Source organism: Chrysochloris asiatica, unplaced genomic scaffold (assembly GCF_000296735.1).
Source record: "Chrysochloris asiatica unplaced genomic scaffold, ChrAsi1.0 scaffold00101, whole genome shotgun sequence".
Classification (NCBI taxonomy): Eukaryota; Metazoa; Chordata; class Mammalia; order Afrosoricida; family Chrysochloridae; genus Chrysochloris; species Chrysochloris asiatica.
This window is the reverse complement of record NW_006408619.1, coordinates 345,980-371,178: the sequence shown is the minus strand read 5'-3', so window position 1 is coordinate 371,178 and position 25,199 is coordinate 345,980. Positions and strand designations below refer to the sequence as shown.

General features: G+C 42.1%; 1 protein-coding gene across 1 annotated transcript in view; it reads left to right on the top strand.

Moving 5' to 3' along the window:
- The window catches only part of CHD2 (chromodomain helicase DNA binding protein 2), a 148,376-nt gene that overhangs the window by 67,706 nt on the left and 55,471 nt on the right, over positions 1 to 25,199 (top strand). The window contains exons 17-25 of the mRNA XM_006867108.1: positions 3,743 to 3,931; positions 7,818 to 7,980; positions 8,282 to 8,434; positions 14,078 to 14,149; positions 18,749 to 18,898; positions 19,793 to 19,941; positions 20,917 to 21,013; positions 21,500 to 21,592; positions 23,756 to 23,926. Coding sequence (XP_006867170.1) covers positions 3,743 to 3,931; positions 7,818 to 7,980; positions 8,282 to 8,434; positions 14,078 to 14,149; positions 18,749 to 18,898; positions 19,793 to 19,941; positions 20,917 to 21,013; positions 21,500 to 21,592; positions 23,756 to 23,926 — 1,237 coding nt within the window. The remainder of the gene's footprint in view (positions 1 to 3,742; positions 3,932 to 7,817; positions 7,981 to 8,281; positions 8,435 to 14,077; positions 14,150 to 18,748; positions 18,899 to 19,792; positions 19,942 to 20,916; positions 21,014 to 21,499; positions 21,593 to 23,755; positions 23,927 to 25,199) is intronic.

The following is a 25,199-nucleotide window of genomic DNA, read 5'->3' as shown; positions in this document are numbered from 1 at the left end:
AGTCAGAACCGACTTGACAACACTTACCTACAACAGCTGCTTGTCGTTATGAGTCAGAACCGACTTGACAACACTTACCTACAACAGCTGCTTGTTGTTATGAGTCGGAACCGACTTGACAAGGACATCTGCTGCATCCCTCGTCTCTCCATCCAACAGCTACCCACCCACTTGTGACAACCCAAAAGGTTTCTGTACGTTGCCAAATGTCCTTTGAGGAGCAAATTAGCCCCCAGTTAGAACTGCTACATTTTGAGGATTCCTGGTCCATTTTAACGTTGCTGCTTACCTGTCCTACCCCACCTTAGCCACACCCACTTTGCCAATCTTTTGCTATTTTCTGCTCATCTGGATCCTCTTTTCATTTCCTCTTCCACCTGCCTATACACCTACGGGTGTTAATCGTGATCACTTGGGGATGACACCCGCTCTCCCTTTTCTTGTTTAAAAAAGTCTACTGTACATTGTGCAACAGATACCTTATCATAACTTAGTAACAGAAGCCAAGCAGTCCAGTGCTTACCCCACAGCGCCATATAGATTTCATTAATTATAATATGTGTTAAGTAAATCTAAACCTTCTAAACAATCTCTCGAAGTTGTTCTGTCCCAGGGGGTCAAAAAAGTGAGCCTGGAGAAGTGATAGTCATTGCTCCCCATGTTCTGGCTCCAGATAGTTAGATTCACTTACATTGTTCCTTTTAAGAGTTTCAGTTTCTCATTTATTTTAGTCTTTGTTTTTGGAGGATTGGATTCATAGCCTAATTGTTGCTGCTTCTGTAAAGTGCCAAGGAGTCAGTTCTGACTCACAGTGACCCTGGGTAGGGTTTCTGAGGCTTCAGATCTTGATAGGAGCAGAAGGTCTCATCTTGCAGGTTTCAACTGTGGACCTTGTGGTTTGCAGTCCAGTGCTTATCCTATGGAGCCAGCACACTCCCTACTAGCCTAATAGTGTGGCAAAATACAGCTCACTTCATGTTTATTGGGCTGTAGGCATTAATGATGTTTTTAGGTCTCTGAAAAGACCAAGGAGCTCTGGTAGCGGAGTGGTTACAAATCAGGCTGCTAACGTCAGGATCAGCAGTTCAAAACTACCAGCAGTTCTGCGGAAGAAAGATGAGGCTTTCTGCTCCGTAAAGATTTACAGTCTTGGAAACCCTGTGCAGGGTCGCTATGAGTTGGAACTGACTCCACGGCACATGACCACCACCACTGAAAGGACCATTTTGTCTATTCCAAAGGTGATTGTTCTCGGTGTTCATAGGTACTACTGAGGCTGACAGTGACCCTCCTGACGGTTCCTGTGGAAATACTTAGCGGCTCCTGAGTGCTCCTGAGCAGCTCTGGCAGTGCCGTCTGCCTTACCAGACAGAGCACATAGATAACGTGGGTCTGCGTAACTCCACAGAGCATCGAGTCACTTGGCTTTGTTCTTCAGGGTCAGGTGGTGTGACAGAGCAGACTGTGTGGGGCTGTGATTGGCTTTCCCTCCATTACTGCCAGGCTACCTACTGAGCTTCTGTCTGCCCACAAACTAAGCTCCATCGTCCAAGTTCTTCATTGGCTTCCCAGTGGCAAGGCATACACTTGTCCCTGAATCCTCATACTCAGAAAGTAATTTGATCTTAATGTCACATTCTGGATTTTTGCCCTAGGTCCTTTAGTCCACCAAAGATTCACACATCAGAGCTCTTAACAGAGCTCGGTGGTGGTGTGCAATGGAGTTGATTCCAATTCATACTGCCCCTGTGTAGAGTTTCCAAGGCTGGAAGTCTTTATGGGAGCAGAAAGCCTTATCTTTCTCATGTGGAGTGCTTGGTAGGCTTGAACTGCTGACCTTGCAGTTAGCAACCCAATGTGTAACCCACTATACCAGCAGGGCTCCTTATCCGTAGAGTGTGTTGTTGTTATTGAGTGCCATCAAGTCGATTCTGACCCATAGTGACTCTATCGGGTTTCTGAGGAGCAGCTGGTGAGCTTCACTTGCTGACCTGATGGTTCAAACTGACTGCAGTCTGGTGCATTAGCCCACAGCGCCACAGGCAGAATTATTTTTTTATTAATTAATAAAACTTGTGTTCCCAAATTAGTATAAAAATGTCACTTTTTTTTAACATTCTTGCTGGGTCTGTAGTTTTGTTTACTGTAATTATAATTCATTTACTTTTTAATATACGAGGGTGAGTCAAAAACTATCTGCACTTTGACTGCAGAATTTATCTTAATCAACTTTAAGAAAAGACAGCTATATCATTTTTAGATACAATCGCTTTGTTTTTTATTAATACACTCTGTCTATCTGTCAGTAAGCTTTTGTATTCCCTTATTAAAAAATGTTTTAGGCTCAGCTGCAAGCCACGAATGTACCTCTGTCTTCACTTCTTAGTTAGAGGACCAAACAGGTGAAAATCCAGTGGATCAAGGTCAGGACTATAGGGAAGGATGAAGTTTCTGCAGAGTGGCAACAGTGTGGGCAGAGGGGTGCAGGCATGCATTGTCACACAAGATCACAACGCCCTTAGATAGCAGTCCTCTGCGTTTAATCTGAAGTCTAGGCTTCGACTCTTCAGTGAGCAGCTCACTGTAATGAGCACTGTTGGTTGATGAATGCTTTTCCTGATAGTGTTCTAATACTGTCCCTTGAGAATCCCAGAAAACTGTAAGCAACAATTTTTTGCTGATGGTTGACATTTCAACTTTCTCTTGGTCGGTGACTAAGGATGTTTCCATTCCATACTCTGCCGTTTACTGTCAGACTCATAGTGATGAATCCATGTCTCGTCACCAGTAATGATTTTTTAAAGAAACTTTTACCTTTCATTGAGTCTCAGTGCAAATTCTGTATGCAGATGTCCAAGCGCTTCTGTTTATGCTTTTCCGTGAGGTGTTTCGATGCCCATCTCGTACAAATTTTTCAAAACCCAAGTCTCTTGTATATTATTTCATAGGCGGAGCCACAGCTGATTTTCAAATGATTTGCCACATATAATCCACTGTCATTTACCTATTCAACAGAATCATTTCACGAATATCCTCAGTGTCATTAGCTGTGGATCTGGACGGGAGTTTTAATATAACTGGAGTGCAGATAATTTTTTATTCACCCTCGTGTGAGCAGTAACAATTATTGATAGAAATTGTGTTGTTAACTCTTATCTTTGAGCTATATCAGCTGTAATAATATTCCTACTAATTATTATTTTATTTCTGAATTTAAATTTCCAAGAAATTACACTTATTTCATAAAACAAACTTGTATTTGTTTGCATACAAATTGCATGATCTACTGAAATGTTTTGTAAACTCTAGACCCAGAGTCAGGAATGGAAACCTCCTGTGTCCAGTGTAAACTGATGGAATTGAATGAATTGATAGCTCTTTTCTTTTTATTGTCTTCTCAAGCAAATATTCAAGAGTTAATAATTGCTTTTGTTGTTAAGTACTGTGGAGTCTGTTCTGACTCATAGTGACCCTGCACAAGGTTTCCGAGGCTGTAAATCTTTATGGGAGCAGAAAGCCTCATCTTTCTCTTGCAGAACAGCTGGTAGTTTCGAACTGCTGACCTTCAGGTTCGCAGCCCGATTCGTAAACCACTACACTACCAGAGCTCCTAATGTCGTTATAGAAAGAATGAGCTGTTTACAAGTTTTCTGTTTCATTGAATTTGCTTAAAAATTTGCTTTTCGTTGGATAAATGCCTTTTTTTCTCTGTGCAACTAATCGTATATTATTTTATCTTCAGGTTTGAGTTCTGGGAAGATTTTGAAGAGGATCATGGGAAAGGGAGAGAGAATGGTTACCAGAGTCTTCACAAGGTTCTCGAGCCTTTTCTTCTCCGGAGGGTCAAAAAAGATGTGGAGAAATCCCTTCCTGCCAAAGTGGAGCAGATCCTCAGGGTGGAGATGTCGGCCCTGCAGAAACAGTATTACAAGTTAGTAAGCTCTTGCCCGCAAGGTAGAATTAAATAGGAATTAAGAGGAGGTTTTTTTTTTTTTTTAATTTGTGTGAGAAGTTTGTTGCAAAGTACTTTTTATATGTAAGTAGTCTAAATAAAGTGCACATTAACTCTTAGTGCTCATCTTCTTACCAACAGATAAACATTTCTCATAGTCATGCTTTTCCTCTCTGCTATTCAATTGATCATTTATGAAGTTTCGGCACTGTGTCAGGCTTTCTCCTATATACTGGGAATATAAAAACAATTTTCTATTTATCTTTATGTCCCCAGTAACTTCATACATGACAAACAGCCTTGTTGTGTGGTACGTAGGGCAATCTAGGGACAAAGCAGCATGGTGTGTAGTTACTGAGGCATGTCCAGGGGCTGCAGAAGTTTGGAAGGCTGAATTTGGTTATTGTGCTAAAGCTAAAGTAATCGGGCTTGGCACAGATAGCAGATAGCAGGGATTTAAAGTTGGAGCTGGAATATTGAAACTAATTGTACTGCCATTGAAGGTCATAATCCTCTATAAGTTAGAGGTTGGGTAATCTTTCTCATAATTTTTCCTGCTTGTTATTAATTAATGCAATTAAATAGACAAGGTTTTCACTTTCAAAATGGTGATTAGACTTTTGTCTAACACTGCTGTAATTATTGAACCATAATTATTGACAATTTCAAATGCATACAAAAATAGAATATACCTATGTACTACCTATTTTTTAAAAAAATTTATGTTCATATGAAGTTTCTCCTAATAAAGAATGTTTTAATAATCATGGTAGCATTAGGCAAAACAGTCTGATCACCATTTAAAAAATGAAAATCAGGTTATTTAGTGTTGTATACTCATTTACCTATGGTGTCCTGGTGTGGCGCCATAGGATAAGTAGTGAACCACAAAGTCGGCAGTTCAAACTCACCAGCCACTCCTTGGAGACCCTATACAGGGTTGCTATGAGTCAGAACCGACTCAATGACACTTCACAACCACAGCAAAATGTACCCATAGGGAGTGCAGTGGCTCCATACAGTAGACACTGGACTGTGACTCACAAGCTGTGTGCTTTGAGCCTGCCAGCTGTTCCATAGGAGAAAGATGAGGCTTTTTGCTTCTATAAAGAGTTACAGCTTCGGAACACATGAACAGGCAGGTAAGCTTGCTGACGACCACATTGGTCTACTAGTGAGTGCAAGAGGGGAAAAGGTAGCAATGAAGATAGGGGCTGAATTTGACCATGTTCCATAAACTCAACGTTGACCTGGAGATGAGAGAGAGAAGAGGAGGGAGGGGTTGGATGGTCTGAAGTATGGTGAGACCTGGGTACACCTGAGCCCATGGACAAGGACATAGCCACAGAGGACTAGAGCTGAGAGTGGAGCATCCAGCTGCTAAGAAGTGAGGGGAGACACACAGAAATGCCCAAACTTGTAGATAGTACCATTTGACCTAGCCTCGATGTCTTGATAATCAGAACTCGAGTAAAAACTCTGATTTTCAATAAAGGAAACAACTGTAAATTGCTACAGTTTGATGAACTTGACCTATATTTATGGATATAGTAGCTCAAAATACCAACTGAGAGTGAAGGAGTCGTCACATCAAGTATCAATCCTATCCCCTCTGTATACAGGGTAGACAGGGACAGGGCAACGTAGACAGTGGCTACCTAAAATGCGGAGGCGATAAAGGCACAGAGTGACTGGCTTACAAGTTTTCAAGAGAATTTAGTTTCAGAGTGTGCGGGGGAAGGTAGAATCCCCACTGAATAGTTTCCATCTTGTCTAGACAAGTCTGGTGAAAGGAGATGGGGATAAAATTTATATGATTCAATAGTGAATAATTGTTATCATGACTGATTACGACGGGCACGACTGTAAAGGTAGAAGTTATGTAACATAAAGAGGGAAGTAGTTAATTTTACAGTCCAGGAACAGAGGACCCTAGGACCATCAAGGGAGAAGAGCACGAGCAGAATGTAGGACCCTAGCTAGAGAAAGTGACACCAGAGATGGAGGCAGAGATGAGGACATGGAGAGAGAGAGCAGCTGAGGACTCTAGACTTAAGATAAGAGAAAGGCTGTGTGCTGGCAGCCAGAGGGCTTTCAGAATGTGCCCTTTGGTTGTTTAAATGATTATATATTCCTGAGCGTTTTGGTGTACATTCCACCCCGCGCCCCCCCCCCCGCAACCAAACAAAACAGAGGGAATAGAAGGAAATCCTGTTGAATGATGCTGCACGGAGGAGACTGTAATCATTGCAATGAAACGATGGTGTAAAGCCGATGTTCTCCCATGTAGATTATCAGTCAATTCACAATACGAACTTAAAAAATAAAAAGATTTACAGCCTTGGAAACCCTATAAAGGGTCACTGTTAGTCAGAACTGACTTGGTGGCACCCAACCACCACCATGATGTTCATGAGGCCAGATGCCATCTACAGGATGAGGCTGTGTTTGAAGTCAATCTCTTTTGAGATACACAAGGAGAGAGACATGAGCAGAGATCTCAGAGGGGCCTTCTATCACCAACATAGAAGACCCAAGTCGAGTGTGTCCTTTGAACTAAGGCTTGCTGCAGTGTGAACCTCCTAGATCCAGGGGAAGATTCATGCTGAGCTGTATGGAGATCTCCAAGGAATGTTGGACCTATAGATGCTGAAAGGAGACAAAGACCTTTCCTGAGAGCTGACAAAGAAAAAACTTCCCCCAGTGTTGGCATGCTGAATTTGGACTTCTAGCTTCCTAAACTGTGAGCTTACAAGACTCTTGCCAAAGGCACAAGAGACAGCACATCAGGTTTCCTTAATACTCTGATGAAGCTGTTTTAGGCGTATCTGCTGCACAAGACCTCTTTAATGTACTAAAGAGCAAAAATGTCAGTTTGAGGACTAAATTTTGCCTGACTTGCACCATGGTATTTACAGTAGCCTCAGATGCATGCGAGCCCTGGTGTGGCACTGTAGGATACAGCACTAGACTGTGAGGTTGATGGTAGTTCAAACCCCACAGCTGGTCCTCAGGAAGTCTATACAGGGCCGCTATGAGTCAGAACCGATTCCATGGCACTTAATAACAACAACAACATATACATTCAAAAGTTAGACAGTGAATAAGGAAGACTGGAAAAGAATTGATTCATTTGAGTTACGGTATCAGAGGAGAATAATGAAAGTGCCAGGGATTGTCAGAAGAGCAAACAAACCTGTGTTGGAAGAAGGACACCTGGAATGCACCCTTGAAGCCAGGATGGAGAGACTTCCATCTCTCCTACTTCAGACATTGTCAGGTGGGACCAGTTTCTGGAGAAGGACATTATGCTTAATAAAGTGGAGTGTCAGCAAAAAAGAGCAAGACCCCCAACTAGACGGGTTGGCACAGTGGCAGCAGCAGTGGGCTCAGGTGGAATGATTGTGAGTGTGGGCCAGAAACAGGCAGTGTTTCTTCCTGTTGTGCACAGGTCACTATGAGTCAGAACCGACTTCACAGCACCTAACAACAACAACAAACTCTGAGAGAATACATTTCTGGTTGTTAAATTCATGCACTTATGTTATTTCTGTTATAGCAACAACATTAGGTAACTTAGACAGTATGCATATATTTATTAACAATAACAACACTGCTTTATATCCTTTTAATTTTCATGTGAGCTCTATAACATTGAAATAGTCAATAGAATGATTAATGTCCTGAAGACATGAGGGATCCTGCTTAGATTGTGGGAAATGCAAAATAAAACACATCTTCCTTTAAACCCTGCCTTGATCTGTCTACGTGTATTTCAGTATTCCTACTGTTTCTTCAAATCCTGTGGTACCTTCAATTCCGACTTCTTTGAATGTAACAATATCAATATTATGTTCCTTTGCAGGTGGATTTTGACCAGGAATTATAAGGCTCTTGCCAAAGGCACAAGAGGCAGCACATCGGGTTTCCTTAATATTGTGATGGAGCTGAAGAAATGCTGCAACCATTGCTATCTGATTAAATCCCCGGAAGAGAATGAAAGGGAAAACGGGCAGGAGATTCTTCTGGTGTGTTCTTGGTCTTACTTTCTGAAAAAGAGTTTACTTTCTGTAAGATTCTTTTGATAAAAAAGTTCCTTTTCCTCTTTGGTGATTCTTCAAGAAGCACCAAAACAAGGCTGCAGGAACAGGTGTTGGAAGCCAAATAACTAAGACAAATTGCAGAAAGTATAACGTCATAGGCACCATGTAAAACAAGGTTTTAGGAATTGCTGGTGCATCAGATCACCAAGGATTGAGAAAGTTAAAAGAAGGGCGGTTGAGGTGCGGATTTGAACATGATGGTTGAAAATGTCTTCTGTGTTTTCAGTCTCTGATCAGGAGCAGTGGAAAGCTGATTTTATTAGATAAACTGTTGACAAGACTTCGAGAAAGAGGGAACAGAGTCCTTATCTTCTCCCAGATGGTGAGAATGTTGGATATTTTGGCCGAGTATCTGACTATTAAACACTATCCTTTCCAGGTAAGATGCTCAGTAATTGCTTGGCCTCACACTGGGTTGTGCGCTTTGCTTGCTAAGCTCTATCCTAAAGTAGAAAATAAGGGGTCTCATGCTTGAAAAATTGAGATTAAAGTTCCATTCACTCTCTTGCGTTTCCCCAAGCCCACTGCTGTCTAGTGGATTCTGACTTACAGCGACCCTATGGAACAGAGTAGACATATGCCCCATAGGGGTTTGTACAGAAAGAGACCCACATCTGCTGTGGAGTGACTGATAGGCTTGAACCACTGACCTTCTGGTAGCAGCGGAGTGCTTTAACCATTGCACTACCACCCCTTGCTTTTAGATTACTTTTTAAAAATTGTTATGAGAGAAAGGAAAATTGAGCAAGGTTGGATTAGATACCGTCTTGTATCTCTATGTGGTTAAAACTGAAGAAGTGGGAACTTGATCTTAGAAGCCCAAATCCTAGAAGGGAGAAAACAGGAAGTGGGCCCTGTCTATAAAGCTGAGAATTAGCAGAACGGGATACCTGCTGGTTTGTGAACCAAGTGGTGATGACTTCCTCTCTTTTCCTAGGAATTTCATTTAGTGATACTCAACTTAGTGATCACATATGGGGGGCAAATTTGCTGCAGCATTATGCTCTTTTTCTGTGTATCAGATTTTATGGGAAACTTCTATCTGATGGATTTATAAATATTTACACATTTCCCTTGAGTCGTGCAGTAATACTTTTATTATGCTCTGATCAACTCTTAGAGTTGCAGGTATTGAAGACACTGGGTGGAAGTTACTATTTTCTAAGAAGGTGACCTTTTCAGACTCATTAACCATATCTTTCAAAATACCCCACAAGACATTGTTGTATGTCAGTACCTCATGTGGGCTTTCAGCTGCTGTCTTACAATACAGTTGTAAAATAGTGTAAAAATAGGGCACTGTAAAAAGTTCTTTAGAGTTGACTCTAGCCATGTGGGTTTGAACTGACTAGGCCCAATTACATACAGATGTTTTTCAATAAATATATTGGAAAAGTTTTTCGAGACTTGAGACAATTTGAAAAAACTTGAAGACAAACTGTGTACCTTAGAAATATTGAAAAAATTAAGAAAAATGCAGAAAATACATATTGACACAAGTATTTTCACTACCAAAAAATATAAAGAAATCTTTTATAAAAATGTTAAAATTTCTCAAAAGTTATGCAAATGACCACTTTAACTGTCAAAAGTAATATATAGACACATATAAACAGAGTATTACATCATGTTGCTAAGTGCCTTCGAGTCGGTTCCAACTCATAGCGACTCTGTATAGCGTTTCTGAGAATGACTGGTGGGTTTGAACTGCCAACCCAGCAGTTACCAATCCAGTGCTTATCCTACAGCAACACACCCATAAGTTGTACAACCTAGTGTGAAGTGACCTCCTGCTGTTCTCTTGTAGTTTTCCTCATGTTTATTGCGTTATGTAACCTGTCAATAACACCCTGGGACCCCTATGCAGTGCCGCTCGTGATGCTGGCAGTCCTCCTACAAAAACAAGCAAATTCATGACATTACATGAAAAATTGAGTTGCTTTCTGTGGGCCCTAGGTGGAGGGTCGGCCACTATCTCAAGGAAAATGAATCCAGTGTAAGGAGCATTGTTTAATAAAAAGGAAAAGGAGATTCATGCAACCATTGTGGTAACTATGACAGTAAGCTTGAGAACCTTGCATTTTGCAAAATACCCTTTTATCTTGTATTGAAAATGCAGCTTTTGCGGGGGGGTGCAGGATTGCTATTAGAAAGGCATACTTGTAGACTAATACGATTTTAGAAAAAGTAGTCACTATATGACAACCTAAAACAAAAGGTAGTTAAGGATCGAAATCGGGGGCATTTAATGCCAGCTTTCTTAGCTTACAAATGTATTTATTTCAAGGAACTGGCTCCCAGTGTTGTCGGCGCTGCGAAGTCCCAAGTCTGTGCGTCAGACTGCATCAGACGTTAGGAAGCTTCTCCCGACTCATTCATAGGGCTGCTGAACCCAAGATGGACAGTTGAGACATACAGGCTAACAGGGGCCAACAGGCAGTATGACAGGCTAGTGACTCACGTTCCCAAGAGCTGGAGCTCAGGTGATGAGTGCGAGATGCAGGACCCAGAGGGAGCAGAAGGCTGGAGAGCTTAGCTAGGATGTCCGTGTATGTTCGGTGCAGACCACAGCTCTGAGGAGATGCCTTTACATCCTCAGAGCAGGGCTGTGACCAGATGAGCGGTGCTGCAGTCCACCCTGATCCTCTGTGAGCAGAGTAAGGGTAATCCCTGTGAGTCAGATACGGGCTGATCCAATCAAACCACATCTCGAGAGGTGAATGCATCATTTTACAATTTCCACAGTGTATCATTGCATAACTGCCAAAGCAGATAATTATGGCCCAGCCAAGTTTTGATATACAACCATCACACCAGCAAAGGATGGTTTGATAAAGTTAAAAAGAGTGACAGGGATGAAGCAGCGAGCTAAGCCCTACCACGTTCAATAGACTCTTGTGAACCTGGGTGGAGACCTGGTTGGCAATCAGTTTGGCAAGACCTGGGGACTCATGGGCCCAGAGTCAGTGACATAGCCACAGAGGACTAGAGCGGAGATTGAAGCATGCAGCTGATAAGAAGAGAGGGCATATGCACAAGAGCACCCACACTTAACAGATAATACCCACTTGACCTGGCTTCAATGGCTGGATGATCAATCAGAGCTCAACTAGAAGAAGAAAGAAAAGGGAAAAAAGAGTAGTCTGATACAGTTTGATGAACTTGACCTACACCTCTGGATGCAGTAGTTCAAAAGAGGGAACAAATCTTTACAGCGAGGATCAATCCCACCCCCTTCATATATAAGAGTAGATGGGGATGGGCAACTTGGATATTGGCCACCCAAAATGGGGGGGGCTTCAAAGGCAAGGAGTGACTGGCTTACAAGCTTTCAAGAGGGAGCCTAGATCCACAGGGCATGGAGAAAGGTAGAATCTCCACTGAGTAGTAGCTAATCTGTCTGGGTGGGACTGATGAAAGGAGATGTGGATAGGTCTCTTGTGGTACAATAGTGAATAATTGTTATCAGGGCTGATTGTGAGGGATGGAAATGTAAAGATAGACATTTTATAGCAAGTGGAGGGGTGTGATTGACTTTGAAGTCTAGGAATGGAGGTCCCTGGGACCATCAAAGGAGAAGAGTGGAGTGTGGGACCCTACCCAGAGAAGCAGTGATGATGCCAGAGATGGAGGCAGAGATGATGACGTGGAGAGATGGAGCAGCTGGGGACTCAAGACCCAGAGAGGGAGAGGGGCTGTGTGCTGATGACCAGGGGGCAGGCTTGCAGGTGTAGCCTTTGGTTGGTTGATGATGCATGGAGGGAATTGTAACCATGGCAATGAAACGATATATGATAGGATGAATGTAAAGCTAATGTTCACCCATGTAAATTATCACATAATTCACAATAAAACATTTAAAGAAAAAAAAAGATTTTGGCTTGAAAAAAATGTCAAGATAATAGGAGAAGCAGCTTCTGCTGACCAAGAGGCAACTGACAAAGTCTCAGATGCCATTGAGAAGATCAGTGAGGAGAAAGGACATTTGCCTGAGCATTAATTAGTAAGGATGAGAAGCAAGCACCTGAATATAAGGCAAGGCAGTAAAGGACAGGCTAACTGTACTGTTGGTGCAAATGTAGCCCAGGAGGACTACGAAACAATTCAGGCACAAATGGTGATATGTTTATATCAAGCTACCCGAGTGTGTCTGCCTCTCCTGCTCCCTGCTTCATCTCCTCCCCTTCTGCTGCTTCTGCCTCCGGGAGAGTGAGAACAGCCCCTCGTCTTCTGCAGCCTGCTCAGTGTGAAGGCAATTGATCTTTTGTACAGATGATGTAAACATGCGCTCTCAGTAAATACCATACACTACCGTAAATGTAGCCACGACTGTGGGTCCGTGCAGGACCGGACACTGCTTCACTATGCTATGCATGGGGTCACTGTGAGTCGGTTCCAAGTTGATGGCACCTAATAATAGCAACTGTAAAGGTATTTTCCTAACATTTTGTTTTTCTCTAGTTGTTGTTAAGTGCAGTCAAGTTGGTTCTGACTCAAAGTGACCCTGTATAGGGTTTCTGAGGAACAGCTGGTGGGTTTGAAACTTCTGACCTTATGCTTCACAGTCCAGTACTGATCCGACAACGCCACACCAGGAGTCTTTATATAATACATATAACACACACAAAATGTGTTAGTCGGCTATTTATGTTATTGGTAAGGCTTCTGGTCAACAGCAGGCTAGTGGTAGGTAAGCTTTGAGAAGTCAAAAAGTATATGTGCATTTTCAACTGCAAGGGGGGATGCATCTTTGGTGCTTGTGAACCGTGTTGTTCAACACTGTATCTGGTCCCTGTGAACTTTTAGTTTCAGCAAATCATTTGATACCAATAAAACAAGACTGGATTACTCTCTAGGGAATAACTGAACTGGAGTCCATATAAGTGTATGGTGTCTGATTGTTGACTTTTAAATTTGGCTTAATGTATGCTGTTAATGTGATGGTAAAAGGAAGACGTTTATGTTTTCTGATTTCAAATATAGACATTCAAGCTTTTATTTAGGCATATCTCTGCTTTAAAGGCTCTGTGTAGACTTGACAGCCAGTGAGAAGAGGACAGGAGATTCCATATGTGATGATAGAACTTGCTGTTTTCAGACAGCTGTGAGTCTGATGGCAGAGCTCTGGGCTGGGGAACTGCAGGTCTCTCCGGACTCTGCCAACAGCTAGTCATTGAGTCCTGCTTGGCCAGTTGGTGTCCTGTCTCACGTTATTTTTACTTTCTGCAAATTGAGGTATTTTGTTCAACAATTCCGAGGGGAAAATGTGAAAATGCTTATGAAGAGTGAGAAATCCTTTTTCTGTACAGCATGTGGGTAATAAGCCTTCAAGATTTGCGTGACATCCTTCATCTATTACCTGTGATGTCATTGGTCTTCCCCTAGATCTGGCATCAGCTCTCTAATGAGAGCAGCGTTTGCCACTGCTAAATGCCTAGACTCTCTTGAAGATGTAATTTGGCTGCTTGTATAGAGTCCGCCAGTTTATTTTGTTATGATTTCAGTGTAATCATTATGAAAGCTAGGATACATAATTTTAATTTAATTAGATATTTAGCTTAATTTTAACATTTTTTAATACTGTGGCAAAATGCTTTCCAAACAAAATTACGCAAATATATATATATTTTTTGTGTGTAGCACTTAATAACCCTGATATTTATAGCCACATTAGCTAAGAAGTATCCTTTTTCTGCAGGAGCTAATTATTAGGTACCTAGAGATGCAGAGCTGCTAAGCAGAGGCTGGGTGGGCATGTCTCCCTGTAGATAGGTCTTTGATGCCATTCTGATCCTGGGTAAACCTCAGACAGCCCTTTGAATCGGAAGCTCTGACCTTGAGTCGGTAACTGGAGAGCTTGTGTGAAGCAGGGTGCGCTGGTTGGGCATAGCCCTTTACCCCAGTGCGTTCTGTTTTATTTTTACTCAGTGGGCGTTGGGTGATAAAAGACTGCAAGTCTAGTGTTCTATTCTGGTGTAGCTGACCTTCTACCTCATGATTTTCTTGTCGTGTATTTTTACAGCGTCTGGATGGTTCCATCAAGGGAGAAATACGAAAGCAGGCACTGGACCACTTCAACGCAGATGGCTCTGAGGTACACTGCGCATGGCTTTCTTACTTGGGTAGTTTGGGTTCTGTACCAAGGGGGAGGCCTTTCCAGCGTAATGCATTTCTGTTTCAGAAACAATTGACTGTGAATCTTTCTGCTTTGAGAAGGAACCTCTCATACAGAAGAAGCTTGTTAATCTAATTGTTTGCTGCCCTGGAAGGCTTATACATGCTTATGTATCTTTCTGGTCGTGATTAATGAAAGAGTAGTTCTGGGATCAACTAAGTATTCTCTGATAGCTTCCAGATGTGTATATGAAACAAATTTAATTTCCTGTTTTCTTAAGACTTTAGCGGTTTTTTTAATGTCTGTGTCTATTCTAAAACATGGTGTCTCTTCTGCCTCTAACCTTGCAGTTAGTCTTACTTAGAATATGTTTTCCTGAATTCTTCTGTAGCCAAACATGAACCCTAAACTATTCAGAAACAATATTTAAAGATTTTGTTGTCGTTGTGTGTTGTTGAACCAGTTCTGACTCATAGCAATCCTGTATAAGGTTTTTGAGGAGTGGCTGGAGGGTTTGAACCACTGACAGGTGTTGTTCGCCATCCAGTGTGTATCCTATAACGTCACATTATATTTACATAGCCCACAAGTATATGAATTTGAAGGGGGATATTTCTACATGACTGTTTACCTTTCCTGCAAACACAGCTATGAATGTGGTGGAATATGGTGGTTGGTGGTTATGTGCCGCGGAGTCGGAACCGACTCACAGTGACTCTGTACAGGGTTTCTGAGGCTGTAAATCTTTATGGGAGCAGAAAGCCTCATCTTTCTCCCGTGGAACAGCTGGTAGTTTTGAAGTGCTGACCTTAAGGTTCGCAGCCCGATTCATAACCATTATGTTACCAGAGCCTCCTTGTGGTGGAACATACAGAGGATAAAATGATGAAAACATCTTAGAGCTTATCAAACCTCTTAAGGCAATGAGTTGCTGGTCTTGGGGGCTCAGGACCATAGTCTTTGGGGACACCAGGGCCAATTGGCATAACATATAGTCCACAAAGACAGCGTTCTGCATCCTGCTTTGATGAGTAGTGCCTGGGATCTTGAGAGCTCAGGAGCAACTGTTGCATGGAGGGTATTGTAATCGAAATGAAACAAAGTGTATGGTTTGTTGAATGTGAAGCTGATGAGAGCTTCTCTGTAAACCACAGTACAAAGTTTTAAAAAAGCTCATGAGTGGCGGTCTAAGTGCGGCTACTGATCTCTCCATGTGTGGAAGAAAGAAGAGTGATGAGAATTGAAGAGGTTGGAATCAAGTAGTCCAGTGGACTCATGGACCGTGTGCCCATCAGTGTCCATGCCTCTGAGACCAGAAGAACTAGATGGTGCCCAGCTACCACTACCAGCTGCGCTGAAAGGAATCACATTAGAAGGTTCCAGATAGAGCAGCAGAAAATGGGGAACAAAAATAAAAAAAAAAAAAAAGAGAGACTGGGCTTTTACTGGTCAGAAAGAGACAGGGGGCACCTGAGATGATGGCTATCTCAGGTCTAGAAAGGAACTCACCCTTGTGGCCCAATTTTCAGCCAAGCAGTGGATAGGTGTATAGCGAGGGCAACGTAACTAGTAAGGTCTGCTCACCTTGGAATGGTCAGTCATTCAAAACCAAAAGGACAGCATTTTCCTAAGGACAAAGTTGAGAAGGGATGGGAAGGTGGGTGGAAAGCAAATAGGGACCACAGGGAGGAAGTATGATCACTGTTGTTGCAGGGAGGGGATTGTAATCATTGAGATGAAACCAAGTGTATGATTTGTCGAATGTAAAGCTGAATATCTTGTCTGTAAACCACTACGTTCACAATAAAAAAATTATTTTCAAAAGACAAAAAAGAACTGATATCTTTCAGTTATGGTGTTGGTGACAAGTACTGAATATACCATGTACTGACAGAAGAACTTGTGTGGCAATATCAGATAGGCACTGGACTGCTAAATACAAGGTCAGCAGTTCAAACCCACTAGCTCTTTGGAAACCCTATACGGGGTTGCTATGAGTCAGAACCGACACAACAGCACTTAACAACAACAAGAAGCCAGAAGAACAAACAAATCTGTCTTGGAAGAAGTACATGCAGAATGCCCCTTAGAAGTGAGGGTAGCAAGACTTCATCTCACGAACTTTGAACTTGTCATCAGGAGGGACCAGGCCCTGGTAAAGCAGGAGGTCAGCAACAAAGAGAAAATCCTCAAGGAGATAGATGCCAGTGGCTACAACAGTAGGCTCAAGTCATTATGACGATGGAGTCAAGCTGGGCACTGTTGTACGGCTGCTGTGAGTTAGAACTGACTCCAAGGCGCCTGGCAACAACAGCATGATAGTACCGTTCTTAGGTTTTTGAAGAATCAGTGTTTCCCACAATGACTGTACCTACATTTTGCATTCCTACCTGCAGTGTAGAAGTCCAGTTTCCCTACATCCTCACCAACATTGGTTGTGATCATAGTTGTCCTAGTGTGAGTAAAATGTCTATTGTGGGTTTTGCTTTGCATCTCTCTGATGGTTACTGGTACTGATAGCTAAGGTCACCGAGCATTTCTTCATGCCGCAATTGCAATGTCCTGGGGTGAAATGTCTGTTCAAGTCCTTTTTGCCTTTTTGTTGTTAAGTTGTCGATATATACATACACACATACATACATATATATATGTGGGTTTTTGTTTTGGTTATTAGGGTTCTGTCAGAGACATGACTTCTGAAGATTTTCTCTTAGTTGGTAGCTTTTCTTTTCACATTTTTGGAAGGCTTTTGAACAAAAATTTAAAATTTTTACGAGGTCTTATTTTGAAGTCCTAGTGTGTTTGGCACTGTAGGGTAAGCTCTGGACTGCTAACTGCAATGTTGCTGGTTCACATGCACCAACCACTCCTTGGAAACCCCATACAGGGTCACTACGAGTCAGAACTGACTCGATGGTTTGTCACAACAGTAATGACAGCAACACTTATTATGTCTTTTGTTATATTAGGTAATTCATTGTTAAAAGCGATACCTTTTGACAGCAGCATTATCTCTGCGCTTTCTTCTAAGAATTATACTTCAAGTTTGCAAAATCTCAGGTCGTTACTCCATTTTGAACTTGTTTTGTATCTGGTTTGAGTTGGGAGATTCTGTGTCATTTTTCTTCATGTGGCAACAGTACTTTCCAAAAAGACATTCCTCTTTCTCATCGAATGGAAAGGAAGTTTAACACCCTTGTCAAACATCACTTTATGTGGCTTTATTATATCTCAGCTCTGTTTGATTCCATTGGTCTGTGTGTCTATTGATAAACACCAGTACGAGGCGGTTTTAATGATTGTAGTTATATGTTTTAAAATCATGAAGTATTCGCTGTTCTTCTCCTTCAACATTTTTAGCTTTGTTGGGTTCCTTTTCCAGATAAAGTTGGTTGTTCTATTTCTGTAAGAAAGGTGTTAAAATGTTTACTGAGATTGCATTGACTTTGTAGTTCACTGTGGGTGGTATTGATTCCTTAGCGTTGAGTGTTCTGATCCATAAACATGGAGCATCTTAATCTTTGCGCAGTGTTTTACAGTTTCATGATTTATGTTCTTCACATCTCTGATTAGATTTTTTCTAGCTGTTTTCTTTTCTTAGATCCTACTGTGAATGGCATTCTTTTCATTTCCTATTTAGATTTCTCGTTGCTGGTGTATAAGAAAGCTAATTAATTTTCATTTTTTTACTTTGTCCCCTGCAGTTTACCTAAATCCATGATCAGTTCTTTACTGGTTGGTTGACGTCCTTGAAATAATACGTCGAGCGTGGTTTCTATGACTTAATAGCTTTGAATGAGACAATTAAGTGTAGAGACCTTTTGATTCCATTTATAGATGTAGATCTAGATAATATGCCTTTTATCAAGATGTAAAATAAAATTTCCAGTTTTTGAGTGCCACTTCTGTGCTCGGATGGTATCAGGCTTTAACATACTTTATCATGTTTTCTGTAATTAGAAATCTTGTTATCTTCCTCCACCCCCACTTTGCCACACGCTCGATCACACAGGAACGTTTATTGTGCCTGCCCGACCTCTGGTGGCATAAAGCACAACTCTTTAGCCACACCCACTCTGGCTTTCTTTTTGAATGTTTTTTGGTGTCTGAGGATTCTAGGCTTCTCAGCAGTTCCAACATGTAATTTGTTTAGCGTATCAGCCTGACACAGCTGCATGGATGTTTACATGTACTAGTCTTATTCATACTGACTCTCTTACATGGCATACTCTACCTTTACTCAGAAGATCAGTGTCTAGGGCGTTTGCTGGAGAGTTAAGTCTGTTTTTTGGTTAATGTCCTACATATTAGACTCAGCTAGACATAGCACTATTTTCCTCGTTCCCATGGCTGTAGTAGGTTCTACCCAGTTTCTCGGCTCACTGCACTGACTCTTTCCTCGTACGTGAAAATGGACTCAGCCACCAAGTCCCGGCCATTCTTTTAGCTTCCGTAAAGTGTGTCCGACCTCTCTCACTTTTCTCCACACCTGCAGGGGTTTCCAGGTAGGAGGGCTTATTGGAGTGTGAACTGTTTGAGAAGACCACTGCATAAAGTAGTATGTTGCCTTGTGTACAGGACTTCTGTTTCCTGCTCTCAACAAGGGCTGGTGGCCTGGGAATCAACTTGGCCTCAGCGGACACAGTTGTCATCTTCGACTCTGACTGGAACCCCCAGAACGACTTGCAGGCACAAGCCCGAGCACATCGAATTGGTCAGAAGAAGCAGGTCAGTGGCAGAAGCTTCTGGATGTGACTCAACCTGGGGGAGAACATCACCGGTTCACAATGTTTGTAAAATGCTTTTTCCCCATTTTAGTCTTACTTCCCCAAGGGTAGGTGACTGTTGTTAACTGTTGGAATTTAGAGATGAAACTTTTATGCCTAGGATGAGCATCTTTCTTACTGATTTTAAAAGAAAAGCACATACTAGTCAGTTTCTATGAGTTTATCCTAAGATTGGGTATATGATGAATGTTGTTGTTGTTAAGTGCTGTTGAGTCAGTTCTGACCCATAGCAACTCTGTATAGGGTTTCTGAGGAGCAGCTGGTGGGCTTGAACTGCTGATCTTGCAGTTCAAAGCAACTTTGCAGTCCAGCGCATTAATCCACAGCGCCTCTCCAGGACTCCCTATGATGAGTAGGCTTTCTGCCTTTTTTCTGGTTTGAATGTGGAGAAGTTGTTAATCTTCTAGTGTTGTTTCAGATGGTGGAGTTTTCACAGTGTTCGCTCTGAGGCAGGAAGAAAGAGTGCACATTTGTTTCTTCCGTGTGTGAGTCGGGATGTCGGCTGTAGCAGCGGTTAGCTTCTAGGTTCACAGCTAACAAAGATTCCGTTGTGGCGAAACTTGAGATTAATGGAACTGATTTTTCTTTAGCAAGATTTTTATTATTAGAGCAAGGCAATAAGAATAATCATTTAGAGACAATTTTATTAGCGAATATAGCACTGCAGAGAGTAAATATTGCATCTACTGAAGCTGCTTTCCAGGAGAGAGCTTTCAGTGACTTGAAGCAGTAGAGAATAAGTTGTTTTAAATTTTCCTCTCCTAGGTTTGAGTCAGAAGGAATTGGTTTCCCTTAAGGGATCAGGTGTTAACATCAATAATTCCTTTTCCTGCAGGTCAATATTTATCGTTTGGTTACCAAGGGGACTGTGGAGGAGGAGATCATAGAACGAGCCAAAAAGAAGATGGTGTTGGACCATCTAGTGATCCAGCGCATGGACACCACTGGCCGGACGGTTTTGGAAAACAACTCAGGCAGGTCCAAGTAAGTGTCAGAGAGATGGAAGTAGCAGAATCAAATTGTGCACCAGCATCTGGTGTAATTTTTCCTTCTAATCAGATTTTGACAACAGACAGTAGCCTGTTATTTACCTGGGAGAGGCCAGGTCATAAGCATAAGAGATGGCGTTTCCGTTTTGTTGTGCTTGCCCCTCTTCTCTCTGATTGGTCACCACACCCTCTTGTGTGCACAGGCCCCTTTTTCTCCCCGTCTTGCTCTCTTGCTTTGGGCTTTTCATTCTGCACGTGGCGTGGGTCACAGCCGTGATGGTGGTGGCTGTGTGCTCTTCCCTGGGCTGTCCTCCTGCCACAAGAACGCGTCTGACTTTTCAGCAATGAACCAGAGGGAGTCGGCAGATGTTTTCTTATTTGTGAAAAAGGCTTTTGGAGTTTTTCTTACTGAACACAGAATAGTGTAGAGAAGAAGTAGTTGCAGAAACGCAAACATTCTGTCCTGTGTAGCAGTGAACTTGGAGCAGCTTTTATTGAGTGGTGCCACGGCGGCGGTCCCGCAGCCTGTACTGAAGGTGCATGTGTTCCAGCCCTTCCTCAGGAGAGGACTTTCCGGCAGCTGTCCATTCAAGACGAAGCTAGATGAGAAAAGGAGGGTTCTTTTGTTTTTTACCAGAAGTAAAGAGATGGAAAATTCTAGTGAATGAGTCAAAAGATAAAGAGAATTATCAATAAACTCTACTTTCAGGTAGTCTCATCTTTCTTGGCTAACCAACAAGGAAATTTGTTATTTTTACTTTGTCTTCTGCTATGTTAGTAGGTTTACCACACTGACTGTATCTGAATATAAGCAAACTGAAGTCATGTTTGAGAGATCATTTTTCTTGGGGCAGAATTGATCTTTTTTACCAGTAATTTGATGTCTTTTTAAAGGGTCAATATTTTAAAGTAGAGCTTCTTAGAGGTAGTTTGGCATTCTCCAGATTACAACTGCATTTTACTTCTGCAGCTCAAACCCTTTTAATAAAGAGGAGCTGACAGCTATTTTGAAATTTGGCGCAGAGGATCTCTTCAAAGAACTTGAAGGGGAGGAGTCAGAGCCTCAGGTAATTAATAATGAGGAGAAAAACACTGTTTTGAATATTGTGCATGCTGAGTCTGTTTTTCCTGGATGTAGATTCTGAGTCTGTGCCAGGCATTGATAAAGAAAGTAAATTACTAGTTTCTTATTTTTCCTATGGAGCTCTTATTAAATCAAATAGGAAAGAATGAGAAAAAAATCTGAGGAGTCTTAGTTTTTTTTTTAATTCTCCTTTAATTTATTTTTATGTTATTTCTGAATGTTTCACCTCATCATTTCTATCAGTAATAGTTTCAAACTTTTGGGGTAAAAGGTAGAGGAGGAGGCTGTAAAATGAAATGGCGTATCAGACAGGAGTGGTGTCTTGGCTTATTTGGAGTAGGCATCGTTGGTGAATGCCAGTCTCTGTAATAGGCATTGTTGGTGAATGCCAGTCTCTGTAATAGGCATCGTTGGTGAATGCCAGTCTCTGTTGCTTTTCACCCTGTTTATGTTGCTTTTGATTTTTTAGGAAATGGATATAGATGAGATTTTGCGCTTGGCGGAAACCAGAGAGAATGAAGTGTCAACAAGTGCAACAGATGAACTTCTGTCACAATTTAAGGTCTGAAAATCCTTGCGGAAGAGTGCTTTCAGCATTGATCCATAAACTCAGTCTCTACCAGTCCTTTTGGCTTTTTCCTGTACTTGCATGAACCTAGATCCTCCTGCCCACGAAGGGAACCACTGAGACAGTGATTAGAGGAAACTGTGCTACCAGCGGAGGTGCTACCAGCGGAGAAGCCGAAGTGGCATAGAGCCCCAGGAAGCACTGAGGCTAGACTTATCTGCAAAACTTAGTGAAGAGTCCACGAGGGGCTTTATGAGGGTGAAAGGGCCAAGCAGGACAAGCTTCTGAAAGATGTTACCTTGTTTCTAGGTTGAGGAAAGGACTTGAGACTAGGGAGACAGTCTGATGGTTTAAGGAAAGAAGAGAGCGCAGTGGCACTACACTGGACTGCTAACCACAAGGACAGCGGTTCAAGCCCACCAGCTGCTCCATGAGAGAAAGATGAGGCTTTAAAAAGATTTACAGCCTCAGAAATCCTATACAGGGTCAGTATGAGTTGATCAGTTGGTAATCCCAGAGTGGAAGATGGTATGGGGATATGGGAAATTCAGAGACAAGGAATTTCAAGATTCAAATGAGACCACAGTTGATTGGACCTGGCTTGGTTCCATGCAGGGCAGAGAAGCAGGCAGTTACAATGATCGTCAGTACAGTTATCCTATTGGATTGAGAGGGATATTGGCGAAATGTTGAGAAGGAAGTGCTACTGTGTACTGAGGACCCAGCTGGGCCACATACGTGTAAAAGAAGGAGTTGGCTGGGTCAGAGAGCTCTCGGAGCAGCTGGGCCACATACGTGTAAAAGAAGGAGTTGGCTGGGTCAGAGAGCTCTCGGAGCAGCGTCAGTGTGTCTGAGGGTGCAGAGGGCAGGACGGAGAAGAACAAAAGTTACTGAATACTGCTGTCTTTTCAAACATGTCATCTTGGTCAGGAGTATTATACGATATTATGGTAGAAAATTCTTAGATATTAAAAGTTAATCAAAAGTGGGCAGCCCCATACATTCGTTACGGTAAAATACTACAACCCAGACACACACCTTTTCTGATTCGTAAACCATTCATTATCCCCTTATTCTGTTTGAATGTCGGCTTCTTGGTCTTTATAACAGTTTCTAATGAGCACATTCAAGTGTTTTGAAATACCCATTCTTTGTAATGTTATTTATAGTTTGTTATGGTCCACACAGTCAAAGCATTTGCAAATCAATAAAACACAGATGAACATCTTTTTGGTATCCTCTGTTTTCAGCCAGGATCCATCTGATATTAGCAATGATGTCAACAATAGTTTATAATTTATAGAAGTGTTCATTATGGATTGTCATTAGGTATTTAGTATTAATTATCTACATGTAAATTTCCAGGTTGTTGTTGTTGTTGTTATGTGCCGTGGAGTCAGTTCTGACTCATAGTGTCCCTGCACAGGGTTTCTGAGGCTGTAAATCTTTATGGGAGCAGAAAGCCTCATCTTTCTTCCATGGAGCGGCTGGTAGTTTCGAACTGCTGACCTTGCGGTTCACAGCCCAATTCGTAACCACTACGCTACCAGGTAGTATCAGTTTATTGGGAACTCCTGGTGTGGTGTTGCAGCTCAGTACTGGCCTGGGAACCACAGGATCAGCAGTTCAAACACACCAGATGCTCTTTGAAAACCCTATACACAGTCGCTGAGTCGGAACTGACTTGATGGGATTTAACAGCAGCACATCAGTTTATTAGAGTCCTGTTGTGGTGCTCCAGCATGAGCACTGGACGACCGCACGGTGGTTTTGAACTTTGAGGTCAGTGGTTCAATCTCATCAGCCGCCCCTCAGAAATCCTATACAGGGTCACTGTGAGTCAGAAGTAACACGATGGCATTTAACATCATTTTATTAGAAAATGCATATGATTTAATAAGACTTTTGAGATAATTCATATCTGTGTATCTGTTTCCCTGCTTTTTCATAAAATTTCTGATAAGCTTGAGGATTTGCAGAGTGGATGTTTTTGGAGAAGACAGGAAGAGATAAATGGAGAATTGTCTGCTTACGTGTACATTCTATACAGGAGTCCATTATTCAGACTATCTCAATGTTCACATTTAGATAAAAAACGCTAGATGGGTTAGTGTTTTTGTTGGCGGTGCTTTAAGAAATGGAAAAATTTGTTTTAAGGTTGCCAACTTCGCAACCATGGAGGATGATGAAGAGCTGGAAGAGCGTCCTCACAAGGACTGGGATGAGATCATTCCAGAAGAGCAGAGGAAGAAAGTGGAGGAGGAGGAGCGTCAGAAGGAGCTGGAAGAGATTTACATGCTGCCTCGGATTCGGAGCTCCACGAAAAAGGTGATCCAGGGAGGTGAAACACCGCTTATGCTGCAAAAGTTACACACGTGTGCTACTTATTCACGGAGAGGGCTTTAGTAGGCAGCATTCCATGGACCAGCAGAGAAGAAAGGAAAGATGCAGGAGGGCGTACCTGTGAGACACTTTGTCTTAGAAATGGGCTCTTTGTGAAATGGCTGAACTGCCTCTGAGCTTGACAGATGTTCGTACTTTTCCTTTGTGATTAGAACCATACATCCTAGCCATCTGGTTACTACTGGCACTGCCATCTCCTATTTTCTTTTTTTACGGCGCTCATAGCACTGGGTATGAATGTTTACTTAGTCTAGCGTGGCTTGGATAAGCACTGGACTGATAACCACAAAGTTGGCAGTTCAAACCCTTTAGCTCCTCCTCGGAAATCCTATACAGGGTCACTGTGACTTGGAACTGAACTCCTTGTGTGGTGCTGTAAGATAAGCACTGGACTGTGAACCCCAAGTCAATGGTTCAAACCCACCAGCTGCTCCTTGGAAACCTTGTACAGGGTTGCTATGAGTCGGAACTGATTCAGTAGCACTTAACACAGAAACGTGAGCCTGAACTGACTATTACGTACAGTAAAAGATTACATGACTGCTGTGAACAAATGACAAACGCAGACCACACCATTTTATGCAGCCAATTTGATTTTTGCAGCCACTTTGAAATAGAACACATTTTTATAACCCAGTTTGCTTGATGTGACAGGTCAGACTGCCTAAGGTCATTAGAAATGCAGTATTAGCCAATATTAGCTTGTGTGTATCCAGGAATCTGGCAGTATATTATGCTATGCATTAGGCTGCTAACCACAGATCAGCAGTTTGAATCCACCAGCCTCTCATGGGAAGGAAGATGATATTTACAGCTTCAGAAGCCCTATATAGATAGATAGGGTGGCTCTGAGTCGGAACTGACTCAACAGCACACGACAACATCTGCAGCTACCATGTGTGTTGAACACTTACTATGCCCCAGACCTGATTCTGGGTGTTTACATTTATTGATTCCTTGTGAAAAACCCCATGTTGTAGGTACTGTTACATTTTACGAATGAGAAAGCAAAGGCAGCAACAGGTAAAGTAACTTGGCCAAAGGATAAAAACATGTATCTAGAATCCAAATCTTTTTCTTTTAGTTAATTTATCTTTATATCTGTGACAGTATGAACCATGGGAAGTTCTGAATACCAAAGAAGGGCTGCTCCTAGTTCTAGGCCTCTGAACCCTGACACTTGCTACAGTACAATTAT